Source organism: Rattus norvegicus, chromosome 9 (assembly GCF_036323735.1).
Source record: "Rattus norvegicus strain BN/NHsdMcwi chromosome 9, GRCr8, whole genome shotgun sequence".
Classification (NCBI taxonomy): Eukaryota; Metazoa; Chordata; class Mammalia; order Rodentia; family Muridae; genus Rattus; species Rattus norvegicus.
This window is the reverse complement of record NC_086027.1, coordinates 22,979,917-22,994,554: the sequence shown is the minus strand read 5'-3', so window position 1 is coordinate 22,994,554 and position 14,638 is coordinate 22,979,917. Positions and strand designations below refer to the sequence as shown.

The 14,638-nt window shown below is 53.4% G+C and overlaps 1 protein-coding gene and 1 long non-coding RNA gene across 11 annotated transcripts; one reads left to right on the top strand and one right to left on the bottom strand.

The window, feature by feature from the left end:
• Nucleotides 1-800: 800 nt before the first annotated feature.
• LOC108351892 (uncharacterized) lies at nt 801-10,628 on the bottom strand. Of its 8 annotated transcripts, XR_005489465.2 has the most exons (7): nt 10,231-10,628; nt 8,686-8,789; nt 8,301-8,531; nt 7,078-7,286; nt 6,675-6,790; nt 5,737-5,963; nt 801-4,593 (listed from the first exon to the last, which is right to left on the bottom strand). It is a non-coding gene; the product is annotated as an uncharacterized LOC108351892 (long non-coding RNA). The 8 variants fall into 8 exon arrangements; XR_005489464.2 differs by having other exon boundaries at nt 7,078-8,531; XR_010054945.1 differs by lacking the exon at nt 7,078-7,286 and having other exon boundaries at nt 801-4,723.
• On the top strand, nt 1,019-12,675 carry Aars2 (alanyl-tRNA synthetase 2, mitochondrial). 3 transcript variants are annotated; one of them, NM_001106891.1, is made up of 22 exons: nt 1,019-1,255; nt 1,768-1,959; nt 2,713-2,858; nt 3,060-3,227; nt 3,642-3,786; nt 5,789-5,934; nt 6,092-6,200; nt 6,511-6,564; nt 6,666-6,777; nt 7,225-7,358; nt 7,774-7,918; nt 8,149-8,321; nt 8,431-8,544; nt 8,644-8,784; nt 9,061-9,198; nt 9,280-9,389; nt 9,496-9,604; nt 9,895-10,017; nt 10,209-10,319; nt 10,856-10,939; nt 11,046-11,156; nt 11,557-12,077. In NM_001106891.1, exons 1-22 carry the CDS (start codon nt 1,028-1,030, stop codon nt 11,719-11,721), a joined length of 2,958 nt encoding a protein of 985 aa, NP_001100361.1. In that variant the 5' UTR covers nt 1,019-1,027; the 3' UTR covers nt 11,722-12,077. The 3 variants fall into 3 exon arrangements, with proteins under 3 accessions (NP_001100361.1, XP_006244577.1, XP_006244575.1); XM_006244515.5 differs by having other exon boundaries at nt 1,028-1,255; nt 6,511-6,549; nt 11,557-12,675; XM_006244513.5 differs by having other exon boundaries at nt 1,028-1,255; nt 6,511-6,549; nt 10,625-10,939; nt 11,557-12,675.
• The last annotated feature ends 1,963 nt before the right edge of the window (nt 12,676-14,638 follow it).

The window sequence follows — 14,638 nt, the reverse complement described above, 5'->3', positions numbered from 1 at the left end:
TACGAATCGTGATGTAAATAACTGATGTCCCAGGTCACAACCCACAGGTTGAGAACCACTGCTCTACTGGGTCTTTAACTTGGCAAATCCCTTTCTCTCCCCAGATCTGCTAAATTTCCCAGACTAAAGGTCAAGCAAGGTCATCATGAGAAGCCCCTAAGCTGTCTAGCTGTACCCACAAGGTCTGCGGGCTTCTTGGTTACTGCTATTACCATGGACAGGAAGTCAAGGGGATGGGCCTGCCAGGACAGATATCTCTTTTCTCTCAGCAAAACACAAAACCTCAGGGTACTGGGAGGCTTATGGAAAGCCAACCTCACAGCTTTCAGCCAACAACTTTGTCCTGACCTGGCGACCTGGATTCTCTCATCCCCAAGCAAATTAAAAGACCAAATGTCATTAAGCAATTAATAATGGAGCAGATGCAGTCTGGCGTCGGTGTTTCCACCAGACTCCAATTCCAAAGAACCTGCGTCAGTCCCTAAGGACAAAGTGGCTCTCTGCAAGCCGAGGGCAGAAGAGGACCTGGCAAGGTCTTAGAGCAGTGCCTGGCACTTATGCAAGGTTCTGTACTTGTTGACCACCTCTTGAATACTCACGATCCCTTGGCACTCTTCAGCCTGGACCAGCGCAAACCACACGCCCACGCACGGAATTGCACCCACACCTGTTCATATGCAACCCCCACAAAATCAATAACACAACAACCCTTACTGCCAGAATACAGATTTTGGAGGCAGAGGCATTGTGGTGTTAATCTTGCTACTAACGTTCAAAATAAAGCCTACCACATAATGATCTTTTTTTATGATTATCGGTTTAATCCTGGATGAACTAAGGGTCTACTGTGTGCAAAGTCGTATGCTGAACCGCTAGCCAGGGGTAGTCCCCTTCTTGCGCGACCACTTCCACCAGAAGCTGAGACTTGCCCCCTAAGTCTTCCACCCGCCAGGGGCCGCTGTAGGAAACCTAGGCGTCCTTTCGCACGTCACTCTTTGACCCCGCGAAGCCGTTGCCCGGAGCTAAAATGGCGGCGTCAGTGGCTGCTGCGGCCGGGAGGCTGCGGCGAGCCATTGGGAGGTCGTGCCCATGGCAGCGGTTCTCAACCGAGCCCCACCCACCCCACGGAGCGGCCGTGCGGGACGCCTTCCTGAGCTTCTTCCGAGATCGCCACGGCCACCGGCTCGTGCCCTCCGCTTCCGTGAGGCCGCGCGGCGACCCCAGCCTGCTTTTCGTCAACGCAGGCATGAACCAGGTCGGGGCGGGGCCACACCGATCGGGGGCGGAGCTCGAGGGGTCAGCCTGAGAAAAGTGCTTTCAAGATTGGACCAAAAAAGTGAGGGGCGGAACTCAGAGTGGAAGAGGGACTGGGTAAAGTGGTTGGGAGCCTGGTTAGGTTTGGGGAATTAGCTTGGAAACTTGTTGGGAGAAATTAAGTTTATTATCCTCGGATAACAGGTGTGAGGCCCTGAGGGACGGGCTTCGAGTGGAAAACTATTTAAATAAATAGAATTCATTTATTAAATAGACATTTATTGCACTCCTGCTAGGTAAATTTTACTACTTTTTACTAGGAAGAAGTGTCTGGTTTAGGTTCATTTTCCTCTTCTTTGCTTCACATACACTAGAAACGGCTGCCTGAGCTCCTTGGGGTTCCCATATCCAAGACCACATTGTACCCTTGGAGTCACAAATAGTGTTGAGTTTCAACAGCCATCTGCATCCACTCCCCAGTTTAATCCCCCTTCCTTACTTTTGTGCTTCCAGTTCAAGCCCATCTTCCTGGGCACGGTGGATCCACGAAGCGAGATGGCAGGCTTCCGACGAGTAGCTAACAGCCAGAAATGTGTCAGGGCTGGAGGACGCCATAACGACCTGGAAGATGTGGGCCGTGATCTCTCTCATCATACTTTTTTTGAGATGCTTGGCAACTGGGCTTTTGGGGGTGAATATTTTAAGGTGAGTTTCCGGGGAACTCTAGACTTAAAGCCTTTGAACCCCGAATACTGGACATTGTGGCCAGGTGCTAGGCTGTGTTATAGGGGAGAAAGATGACTTGGTTGGTAAAGTGCTTGTGGTTCCCAGAACTTGCATTTAAAGTGCAGCCCGAAAGTCTGTGTCTGTGATTCTGGAGGATCCTTGGAAGTTCACAGACAAGCTCGTCTAGCCTACAGACAAGGTTCCAAGCTAATGAGAGACCCTGTTTCAAACAAAAATTAGTTCCTAAGTACAGACACCCACAGCTGTCCTTTAACTTTCACAGGTGAATGCCCACATGTTACAGGAGTGCACACACACATGCACATGCGCGCACACACACACACACACAACGTCCAATGTGAAGGAATATGCCTCACTTCCCTGACTGAGGGAAGGGACTGTCTCCTGCCTAATGGCCATTTAAAAGTTAGCTGAACAGATAGCCAGACAGCTGTGCTGAGATCGCCACTGGAGTCACTGGACCTAAAGTCCCCAGGTCAGGGTGGCTGGGTGGAGAGGTTTATGGAGAAGATAGAATTCATCTGGGTCTGGAAAGAAGGTAGGTCTGTAACGATGGGCACACTTTCTGGGTAAGAAAAGCCTCAAGGCAGAAGTGGACATGGTCTGACATTGAAGCTAGGGTGGGTAGTGGGAATGGTTTTGTCTTATTCTCATGAACTTGGGTGGCCAGATCGTCTCATCTCTCCACCCCCATGGTGGGTTTCCCTGCAGAAAGAAGCATGTAGCATGGCCTGGGAACTGCTGACTCAAGTCTATGGGATCCCTGAGGACAGGTTATGGGTCTCCTATTTCAGTGGTGACTCCAAGACAGGGTTGGACCCAGACCTGGAGACCAGAGACATCTGGCTCAGCTTGGGGTAAGTCAGGCCCCTTCTTCTGTCCCCTGGCAATAGGAAGAGTAGAAAACAGACCTATCTGTACAAGCCCTCATGACTTTGGCATGTCCCAGCATGCTATGCTCAGCCCTAGGACCCTCTTCCTAACCTGGACTTGGGTGAGAGGCTATCCCAGCCTCTGACCATGCCAGTCTCCCACCACTTACATGACTTTCTCCCCAGGGTACCTGCCAGCCGTGTGCTCTCGTTCGGACTGCAAGAGAACTTCTGGGAGATGGGAGACACCGGACCTTGTGGGCCTTGTACCGAGATCCATTACGATCTGGCTGGTGGAATGGGACCCCCCCAGCTGGTTGAGCTATGGAATCTGGTCTTCATGCAACACTACAGGTAATGGTGGCCGTCACTACCACTAGTTGCTAGTCAAAAAGAGAAACTGATCTAATTCTCCTCCTTGACTGTGACATCCTTCACTCATTACTGATGTTCTCTGGCCTCCTGTCACATCATGGAGTTGAGCTTGGTGATTGCTATGATTTTCTTCTAACGTATCTTACAGATCTCTCTAAAGACAAAGAATCTATCTTAGTGGGCATGTCTAGGTGCAGACAAGGGCCCAAGCAAGGCCTTTCTCCTTTTTGAGAAAAGAGAGGACCCAAGGTCTTCATCATCTACATTTGAGCAGGGGAGCGGGGGTACCTGCCTCTCTCAGCCCCTGGGTTGTCAGGTTTCTGCTGAAGTTGACCACCTGCCTCAGACCTGCCAGACCCAGTTGGCCTCACCTTGCACACTTTTCCTGGCCAGAGAGGCAGACGGAAGCCTGCATCTGCTGCCACAGCAACATGTGGACACAGGAATGGGCCTGGAAAGACTGGTGGCTGTACTGCAGGGCAAGCATTCCACCTACGACACCGACCTCTTTTCTCCACTGCTTGATGCTATACACCAGGTGAGCACCCCCTCTGCCTCAGCCCCATTTTTTTTTTTTTTTTTTTTGGTTCTTTTTTTCGGAGCTGGGGATCGAACCCAGGGCCTTGTGCTTCCTAGGCAAGCGCTCTACCACTGAGCTAAATCCCCAACCCCAGCCCCATTATTTTTTAGCTTTCCGGTGTGCATGTGTGCACGTGCGTGTGTGTGTGTGTGTGTAGCATTGGCATTAGAATCATATGCCACTGGGCCAGCAATTGTACATGGGTTGTAGAGGTCAAAGTCGGGTCCTCGTGCTGGTGAGGTAAACACTGTACCAGCTGAACCATCTCCCCAGTTCCTCCACCCTCTGGTGTTGTTGAGAACTCAAGAGCATTCCCAACATGTGGGGACAGTACAGACCAAGGATCCTAGGGTATCAAGTGTACTGCGACCTGATGTTACCCCTCATTCTTCCCCTCATCCATTCAAAATGTGCATGTGTCTATCCTTAAGAAAGGTTCTGGGCTTGGAGCTCAAGCAGACACTGAGGCAGATCCTCTATTAGGGTAAAAAAATTATTAGAAGATTTATTAACTTTACAGACAGAAGCATGGCAGGATTCTGAAGAGAGTTCAGGCCCCAACACCAAGGCCGAGTGGTGGTCCTTTCTTAAGAGGTCTTAGAAGGTCTTTGTGCCATGTTGTTGATAAGTAGTCCACAGCATGGGCCTTCATCCCAGAGAAGGAGAATGCTTCTCGGAGAATGTCGGGACGTGATGAAGGCACTTCTACCTGACTGCACCCACTATTCTGTTAGCCCTCGGTGTCCTGAGTCTGGTGTCCTGAGCCTGTAGTCGGATTGGGGAGTTAAGAGCGGCACCTGCCATTTTCCTGGAATCTAGGCACACGACGAGTCTGGTGTGCTAGGGGAGGTAGAGATGGCTTTTGGTAGAGGGTTTGCCATTTTCTTGAGGGTGGCTGTAAGGAAGAGGTTGCTGCAGGTGGGTGTGGCTTGACTATCGCCCCTAATCCAAAACCTTTATGCTTGGTACAGAGGCTCAAATAAAAAAAGATATAGAGCTATGTCTGTGTATGTCATGTGTGTGTGTGTCGTATGTGTGTGTGTCCTCTATATGTGTGTCCTCTGTGTGTGTGTGTATGTGTATTGTGTGTGTTATGTTTTTGTGTGTATGGTGTGTTTGTGAGTGTGTGTCCTCTGTGTATGTGTATGTGTATGTGTGTGTCGTGTGTATGTGTTTGTGTGTGTGGTGTGTTTGTGAGTGTGTGTCCTTTGAGTGAGTGTGTATGTGTGTGTGTGTGGTGTGTTCGTGTGTGTGTCCTCTTTGTGTTTGTGTGTGTGGTATGTTTGTGAGTGTGTGTCCTCTGTGTGTTTGTGTGTATGTGGTGTGTTTGTGTGTGTGTCCTCTGTGTGTTTGTGTGTGTGGTATGTTTGTGAGTGTGTGTCCTCTGTGTGTTTGTGTGTGTGTGGTGTGTTTGTGTATGTGTGTGGTATGTGTGTGTGTATGTGTGTGGTGTGTTTGTGTATGTGTGTGGTATGTGTATGTGTGTGTGTTTATGTGTGTCATGTGTATGTGTGTACCCACAGAGACCAGAAGAAGGCATCATATTAACTGGAGTCACAGGTAGTTGTGAACCACTTGGTGTGGGTGCTGGGAACCAAAGTCGGGCCCTCAGGAAGAGCAGCAAGCACTCTTCACCATCCCACCATCTCTCCAGCCCCTCGTGTGTCACTTTGTTTGAAACGTCTTTACAAACACAAGTGCCATCTCTAGGTGGCTTCGTTTTTTACCAACTGTCCTTTAGTTTCTTGACGCTCAGCCAACAGGAAGTACAAACCAGATCCTAAGCTAGGGGCCTTCTCCTTTCTCAGCCCTTTTAATAGTTCCTAGCCCAGAATCCGCACAGGACTCCACTCTTAGACTGTGTCCTACAGGATTCGGGGGATTTTATGGCTGAGAACAGGCATTTACCTGGGCCGGGTCAGGCAGACCCAACAGCTATGGCCGCTCTCCTGCTTTACAGAGCTGCAGGGTTCCCCCGTACTCTGGCCGCGTAGGGGCAGCGGATGAGGGACGAATAGACACAGCGTACCGAGTTGTAGCTGATCACATCCGCACGCTCAGTGTCTGCATTGCTGATGGCGTCTCCCCGGGGATGTCAGGCGCCCCGTGAGTCTGGTGCTGCGGGAGTGGCAGGGCTGCCAGGGAGGGAATGGGGAGGTGAAATCAGGTCAAGAGCTCAAAAGGACTAGGGGAAGCAACCCACACCCCGTATTGCTGACTAATTGACGCCAGGGGTTCATGCCTGCACTCTGAAACCCTCTAGGCTAGTTCTTCGTCGGATTCTCCGTCGAGCTGTGCGCTATTCCACAGAGGTCTTGCAGGCACCACCTGGCTTTCTGGGCAACCTGGTACCAGTGGTGGTGGCGACATTGGTAAGTTCAGAGCCTCCTCCTTTCTGCACACCTTCTGAACCTTGGGAGCTCACCACTGAGCAACAGTGGTGACCCACCCTCACCGTCTAGTCCTACATCCCATCAAGCAGGCTGGAAAGCTAGTCTTGCTCACAAAAAGCAGGGAGACCTCGCAAGGATGCTTCAGGATGCTGGATCTTTGACCTCAGGGTTCCCTTCCACTTATTGCCTGCGAAGCCTCATCTGAGCCTCCTGGGCGGGTGTCCCCTGATACCGGGAGTATGGAGGAGGGTGGACTGTTTACCTCTTCCGAATTCTCCTACACCCCTAGGGAGCTGCTTACCCAGAACTTCAGAAGAACTCAGTCAAGGTATTGATCTGGGAGGTTGGGTGGGGGCATGGGGATGGGAGGAGGAGAGCTGTAGGGAGAAGCCTGGCCTGTCTCCAAGGAAACCCAGACCCACTCCCTGCTCTGCCTCGGTTCAGATAGCCAACCTGGTGTCAGAGGATGAGGCAGCCTTCCTGGCCTCCCTGCAGAGAGGCCGTCGGATCATTGATCGCACCGTTAAGCGCTTGGGCCCTTCTGATTTGTTCCCTGGTGAGTTGGGAGCCTAACCAAAGCAAATGGATTCTCAGGCATACCAGTGTGAGCAAAGGCCAGAGGTTTCAGCCTGCTGGGGCTTCAGACTCACCCCCAGCCCTGACTTCTGCCAGAAGTTTCTCCCACTTGCTTTAAACCTGACCATTGCAGGAACCCGCTCTGCCACCCGTCTCCTAACCACCCAGCCAGCCCCACCTCCCATCCCTTGTTTCCAAAGTCAGCTTCGTGCTTAAACTGAGGCCACCAAAATGCCATGAGCCCTGGGAGTGTGCTGGGCTACCCTCATCCTTATCTGACCTTGGAACCCAAGTTTCAAAGTTTCAAGATGGCTCCTCGCACACTGGAGGGGGTCTGTGTGGCCGAAAAAGCCTGAGCCAGCTCTCTTCCTTCTCCTCCCTTTGATCTGCTGCTCTCATCCTCAAAACTTCTGCTCTCTCTCCTCAGCCGAAGTGGCCTGGTCACTGTCACTGTCTGGGAATCTGGGGATCCCCCTGGACCTGGTGCAGCTAATGTTGGAGGAGAAGGGGGTGAAGCTGGACACTGCGGGCCTGGAGCAGCTAGCCCAGAAGGAAGCCCAGGTACAGTCCACGGACCGGGCAGTGACCCAGCCATTCCTCCCTCTGCCCTTATCGCTGAGGGGACAGAACCACAGCCCTGCTCAGTCTACGGAGAGAAACATCAGCCCCAGTGACCAAACAGAAGCTGAGGGGAGGGAGTCCTCAGGTGGTTGTGAGCAAAGAGACCTGACCCTGAGGCATCTGTCCTGTCTAGTTTAGTAGACACATAAGATAGCTCTCTAGAAGCCAGCAAACACCCTTAGGTCTTATTCTTATGCCGGGTCCACAGAGACAGGGCTCTCAAAGGCTCAATCCCCATCCTGTGGAGTTCTCCATACATCTGATGCCCCCTCACCATCAACACACACACACACACTCACACACACACACACACACACACACACACTCATACACACACACTATTGTCCTGCTGCAGCACCGGGCCCAGCAGGCAGAGGCAGCTCAGGAGGAGGGATTGTGTCTTGATGTCCACGCACTGGAGGAGCTGCACCGTCAAGGCATACCCACAACTGATGACAGCCCCAAATATAACTACTCTCTTCGCCCCAATGGGGATTATGGTGAGAACCTAGACCCAGACTGGTAGGCACAAGCTTACCTGACCTTGACTGGGAAGGAGAGAAATGGTAGCCACCAGCCTCTTGCATTGCCCTAAGTAGCCAGCAGGGGTCACTACCTCCTTCATCCGGAAAACCCTTCTTCACCCTCTGAAGCCAGATGCCTTTTCCTCAAATCCCAGACCCATCACATTCCCAGACCCTAACACTGGTATCCTTCTGCCTCTGGGCAGAGTTTGGCCTCTGTGAGGCCCAGGTATTACAGCTGTATTCAGAGACTGGGACAGCTGTGGCCTCCGTGGGAGAAGGCCAGCGCTGTGGCCTCCTATTGGACAGAACCAACTTCTATGCTGAACAAGGGGGTCAGGCTTCGGACCGAGGCTACCTCATTCGTACAGGGCAGCAGGTGAGTGTCAGACACCCCGAGGATGACTTCCATGGGAGGTGGATGTGAGGCCACAAGTCGAAGGATGACCACAATCAGTCATCTGGCACTTTGACTCTCTTCTCCTCAGGATGTGTTGTTCCCTGTGGCCCGGGCTCAGGTCTGTGGAGGCTTCATCCTGCATGAGGCCATGGCTCCCGAGTGCTTACAAGTCGGGGACCGAGTGCAGCTCTATGTGGATAAGGTAAGGCGCTTATCCCTACTACTCTTGGGGACTTGCAGCCGCTGTCCCTCCCCACCCCAGGCCCTCTACCCAGGACCCTGGGTGACAAAAGTGTTCCAGGCCTGGCGAATGGGATGCATGGTGAAGCACACAGCCACCCACCTGCTGAACTGGGCACTTCGGCAGACGCTCGGACCAACCACCGAACAGCGGGGCTCCCATCTCAACCCGGAGCGGCTGCGCTTTGATGTGGCCACGCAGGTGAGCTGGACACAGAAAGACAGGCTTTATGGGAGGCGACATGCAGCAAGGCAGACAGGAGGTAGGTTGACTAGTGTTGAGGACCTGGGCTGTAGGTCGGTACCACTGCACTGTCCCTCGGAACCTCACCTCGGCAAGACCCCTCTACTCGGGACACTACTTCACCCCTAGCCACTCCTCACCTTCCTTGTCCCCACTGGGAACATCAGCTACCCTTTAATGGACAAAAGCACTTACCTAACCTGTGCCTGTTGCTCTGCGTCCCCACCCTCCCAGACCCCACTGACCACAGAGCAGCTACGGACAGTAGAGAGCTACGTGCAGGAAGCTGTGGGGCAGGATAAGCCTGTATACATGGAGGAAGTGCCCCTGGCACACACTGCCCGTATCCCCGGCCTTCGCTCACTGGATGAGGTGAGCTGCAAGCCGGCCATCCCAGGATGCTTCCCCAGCCTTCACAGGTACCTAACAGCCCTTGTGCCACCTTCCCCTCAGGTGTACCCAGACCCCGTTCGGGTCGTGTCAGTGGGGGTTCCTGTGGCCCAGGCACTGGCACCAGCCTCCCAAGCTGCACTGCAGACTTCGGTGGAGCTGTGCTGCGGGACGTGAGTCACTCTTGGGCAGCCCTGAGCCCTGGATCCTCACCCTCCCTTAACCTTAGCTTTGGGCTCAGACTTCTCCACTATCATCCTTTTCTTCACTTCCTTCCAGGCACCTGCTAAGTACTGGGGCTGTGGGAGACCTGGTGATTATTGGGGATCGCCAGCTGGTCAAAGGCATCACTCGCCTACTGGCCATCACCGGGGAGCAGGCCCAACAGGTTAGAGTACAAGGATCCCTGGAGACTTGTGAATGTTGAGGGGCTGAGGGGAACCCACGGCTGATGCCCAAGCTCAGCAGTGCCCAGTGGTACGGCCAGCATTCGTATACAGGCACTGCGGTGACGGAGTCTCTGCCAGCAGCTAGCAGCTGCTAATTTAGCTGCTGGTTCCGGTCAGGCCCCTACTGGCAAACATTTCTAATATGGTCCAGACTGTAGTGAGGTAGGAGACACTGTCCTAGGAGGGGTGACTAAGTCTAAAGCCTTTGTTTTCTTGTCCCCTCCCGTAGGCCCGAGAGGTGGGCCAGAGCCTGTCGCAGGAGGTGGAAGTGGCAAGCGAACGGCTAAGTCGGGGCAGCCGGGACCTGCTGGAGGCTCACCGGCTATCTAAGGACATAGGACGTCTCATTGAGGTCAGGGGCCACACCCTCACCACTCCAGTCCCTGCCTTCCACTAGCCGTGTTCCTTCCTTATCCCTTCCCTGACCTTTCCCATCCCTCCTGGCCTCCCAGCTGCGCAGACATTTGTCTTCAGGGTAGGTATGGTGTCTGCCCTGGTACTGTCAGTCAGGAGAAGGGCAATGACACACGGCTCTGACCATAGTTCACAGAGTCTGCTGTGATACCTCAGTGGCAGCGGCAGGAGCAGCAGACCACACTGAAGATGCTACAGCGCCGTGCCAACACCGCCATCCGGAAACTGGAGAAGAGCCAGGTAAGAGGAGGTCAGCCCTGCCTGGCACTCATAAACATCACCTCACTCACCCTTGGAAGCTTCCAGAACTGGGATAGAAGTCAGGGACAGCATCCTACTTCGTGTGCTCCCATATCACCAAGCCACTCCCCACCTCTGCCTGCCACACCTCCTCCCCTCCCTGCACCCCTCCCCTCCCCGCCACCATTCCCATTAGACAGCCTCCTGACTGAAATGCCAATCAGCCTTAATTGCTCATTGACTGCCGGCTCCTGATCCCCTCCCAGTCCATCTGTGCCATCTGGCCTTCCTCCTCTCACCTTCAGCAACCTAGAGGGCCCTGTGACAGAATAGAAGAGCCAAGGCAGTCACAGAAGGCCACAGATGCAACCCAAGAAAGCAGCCGCACCAGGCAGAGCCCCGCCCACCACCTCTCCTCAGAACTGATGGCCTTTATGGAGAGAGCGAGCATGGGAGGGCGGGGGCTGTCAGGCTGGGTCTCAGTTCAGAAGTGGAATATCCAACTCCGGCCCCTCTGCTGCTCCTCGGCCCCACAGGCTACGGAGAAATCCCAGGAGCTGTTGAAACGGCACTCGGAGGGGCCTCTGATTGTGGACACTGTCTCCGCCCAGTCCCTCTCGGTGAGTGCCGTGCAGTGGCCTGCCTGGGACCTGCAGAAGGCTAAGTCCTGCCTGGGAGGTCCTGGGCATCTGGGGAGTGGTGGGTCACTATGTCACCCTCATACAGGTGCTGGTAAAGGTCGTGCGGCAGCTGTGCAAACAGGCCCCCAGCATGTCCGTGCTGCTGCTCAGCCCCCAGCCCACTGGCAGTGTCCTGTGTGCCTGCCAGGTGGCCCAGGTAAGAGGGTCCCAAGAACCCACCTGAAATGGCCCCTGTCTAGCTGTTTCTACCTCTTTTGTTCTTCCAGACAGGAGATGTAGGGTACAGGGAGATAACCTATGACGGGACTAGAACAATCTCTCCTCGTCCCTAAAGATAACCCCTTCCCCTTCCCAGAAGGCATTGTGAATTCCTTAGTCACCTGCCTCAAGGCCCCAGTTACTTGCAAACAAGTCTCAGTTGCTCATCCCTTCCCTGCGCATTCCCAGTCCAGCCCGTTCCTTTTTGCCTCACCAGATGCCCCACCCGAGAGAGGGTGTTGATGACTGGTGACTGCATTCTCAAGGGGTCCACCAAGTAGGTAACAGCATCGAGGGCTGTTCCACGTAATTTTTCCCTTCTGATTCTCTCCCCGTAGGGTGCCACACCTACCTTCACAGCTGAGGCCTGGGCCCTAGCTGTGTGCAGCCACATGGGAGGCAAGGCTTGGGGCTCTCCAGTGATAGCCCAGGGTACTGGACACACTGCTGACCTGGAGGCTGCCCTCAGGACAGCCCGAGCTTATGCACTCAACCAGCTCTGACGAGGCCCACCCAGGACACAGAGGAATAGAAGGCAGGCAAGCATCTGGAGCCACATAATCTTCCCGGAGGCGGGAGCAGAGGACCAGCGGCTGGAGGCCAGGTCTCCGAGCCAAAGCAGGGCACCAGGGCCACTGAGAGGCGAGCAGGAAGAAGTGTGGATTGAGGGGCAGCAACCCCAGCAAATGGAAGACCTGGGCTGCTGTGGTTGGGAGCACCCATTCAAAGTGTTTCACCGGCTGCAGACTCAGCTCAGTGGTTAAGAGCACTTGTTCCTAGAAGGGACCCAGGTTCGGTTCCCAGCATCCACATGGAGGTTCCCCACCCCATCAGGCACCAGAAATACATGTGGTACACAGACATACATGTAGGCACTCGTGTATACAGACACTCATACATGCAAAGTAATAAAACAATTTTTTTTTCTTTTTTTCGGAGCTGGGGACCGAACCCAGGGCCTTGCGCTTGCTAAGCAAGCGCTCTACCGCGGAGCTAAATCCCCAACCCCATAAAACAATTTTTTTAAAAAAGTGTTTCACAGAGCATTAGAAGTCCTAGAAAAGTCTGTCTGTGGGAAAAAGAGTGGCCTGCCCGTCTGTGCTTCCGGAGGCCCAAGGTGAGCTCCCAGCAGCCATATATGGCTCACAGTCGCTTTTAACTCCACCAGCAGCAAGCCTGTTGCCTTTTTCTGGATTCTGTGGCCTTTGCAAATATGTGACATAAAAAAAAAAAAAAAAAGAAAGAAAGAAAGAAAGAAAAAAAAGTGGGGGCTGGAGAGATGGCTCAGTGGTTAGAGCACACTAGATGCTCTTCCAGAGGTCCTGAGTTCAAATCCCAGCAACCACATGGTGGCTCATAGCCATCTGTAATGGGATCTGATGCCCTCTTCTGGTGTGTCTGAAGACAGCTACAGTGTACTCATATATATAAAATAAACAATTTTTTTAAAAGAAAAAGTGTCCTTCCCCGGCATGACCTAAGCATCCCATCGGTAACCTGACCACTCACCCTAGTAGGAAAGTACTTGGTGCCTCAACCCGGACCGCCAAGCACGCATGTTCAGAGGGGGCCAGGGTTGCCTGGATACCAGGAAGAGTCTCCTGGCTATCAAGACTCAGAAATGTCATGTGAAAGTGGGACCAGTGCAGCACAAATGGACCCCTGGTGCCACTCGTCACTAACAGTGACTGAAGTAAGGCCAGGATGGCTCACTGATATTCTGAGCAGCAGGGCCTGGTCAGCTGACAGTGACCAGCAGACACAACAGCTCTCCCCTCGTGGAGCCTGCTTCCAGGGGAAACGACGGAAGTGGGGAGGGAAGGGGCCGTCAAGGATGAGAAAGGGAAAGAATGGGGACAGGAGGACACGGTGGTGTCACTAGCTCTGGGAAGGGTGTCTGAGCTAGAAGGTATGGGTGTAAGCCTTGAGGAAACCCAAGAGAGGTGTTTGAGCTGAAGGAACACCGGGTGAGGCTATGAGCGGTCAGACCAGTGATGGACTTTTCTTATTCAGAGAGGGTCTCCATATATAGCTGTTTGTTTGGCCTGGAACCACTGTGTGGGCCAGACTGACCTCTAACAGAGATACGCCTGTCTCTGCCTCCCGAGCGCTGGTATTGAAAGCTTACACCACCGTAAGAGTTAACACAGCACGTGCTCCAAGCTGGAGCTAAGGTGAAAACCACTGAAGGCGATCGCTCAGCAAAGTACTTGCTCTTTGAGCACAGGGACCCAGGTTCAAGTGCCAGGAGCCCCATGGCAGCATCCCTTCATAATCCCAGCTGTGCCATGTGGGGAAGGGTGCACAGAGGTGGGCGGATCCCTGAGCTCCACAAGCCATCTAGCCTAGCCTATTCATCGAGTTCCTGGGCAACAAAAGACCCTTTCTCAAGGTGGACAGCACCTGAGGGATGACACCTGAGGTCAGCCTTTCTCCCCACCACATGCGTGTACACACCTGTGGACACATATGTGCCCAAATAAAGCAGCTGAAGCCGAAACCCAACATTTGAAGCTAAGGGATGTGGGGAAGACCCTCCTCCTCTATCAGAACAAAGCTGCCCAGCAGAGCTATACCCAGATGCAGGAATGAGGGATGGGTGGGGACAGGAGTGGGGGTGTGCATCTTCAAAGCATGATTCCCTGATGCTAATTAACAAAGCAGAGCGAGCCTGCATGATGCCATAGCGCCCCACCGCCTAACGTGTAATCATTTGGACTGGGGATGTAGCTCCAGAGGCAGAGTAACACATGGATTGAGCCCTGGGTTCGATCCCCAGCAACCCATTAACTCAATTACACCCCTGCCATCCCAGCTCTGGAGAAGCGAGGCATGAACAGCACAAGTTCAAGATCATCCACGACTATACAAGTGATGGTTTGTAAGTCTCTTGAGAGGGCTTGAAGGGACTTGGGAACAGTAGTCTGCCTCCTCACTGCATGGCTTGACCTCTGGAGCTTGATAGAAGATTGGTCTTCTACATTTACCACAGATCCGGCTCCTCCATGACCACCGAACTGAGGCGCCAACAGGGGCAATCTGACCAGAGAAGCTAGCTTAAAGCTAAGCTTTCCTGGGACAACTCTCTCTCTCTCTCTCTCTCTCTCTCTCTCTCTCTCTCTCTCTCTCTCTCTCTCTCTCTCTCTCTCTCTCTCTCTCTCTCTCTCTCTCCAGTCTGCTGTCCCTCTCCTCTAGAGAACCATTTCTCTTACTACACATAGCCGGATCCCTGGAGCCCGCTCTCCTGCCTACAAACAGATAAGGACAGCAGCCCTAACTTGTCTGTCAAGCCAGTGCTGAGAGCTTGCACCAGGCTGAGTGACAGAGCCATCTGGAGGCCCAGGCCCTTCCTGCTCCTGATACTTGGTTCATATTAGAGAAAACCGAAGGGGCTACCCAGCAGATTTGGGGTCTACAGCT

Coding starts and splice junctions, on each gene's coding strand:
- Aars2 (XM_006244513.5), top strand. CDS start 1,028: ATGGCGGCGTCAGTGGCTGCTGCGGCCGGGAGGCTGCGGCGAGCCATT. Junction 1,256..1,767: donor TCAACGCAGGCATGAACCAG/GTCGGGGCGGGG, acceptor TTGTGCTTCCAG/TTCAAGCCCATCTTCCTGGG. Junction 10,018..10,208: donor ACATAGGACGTCTCATTGAG/GTCAGGGGCCAC, acceptor CTCTGACCATAG/TTCACAGAGTCTGCTGTGAT.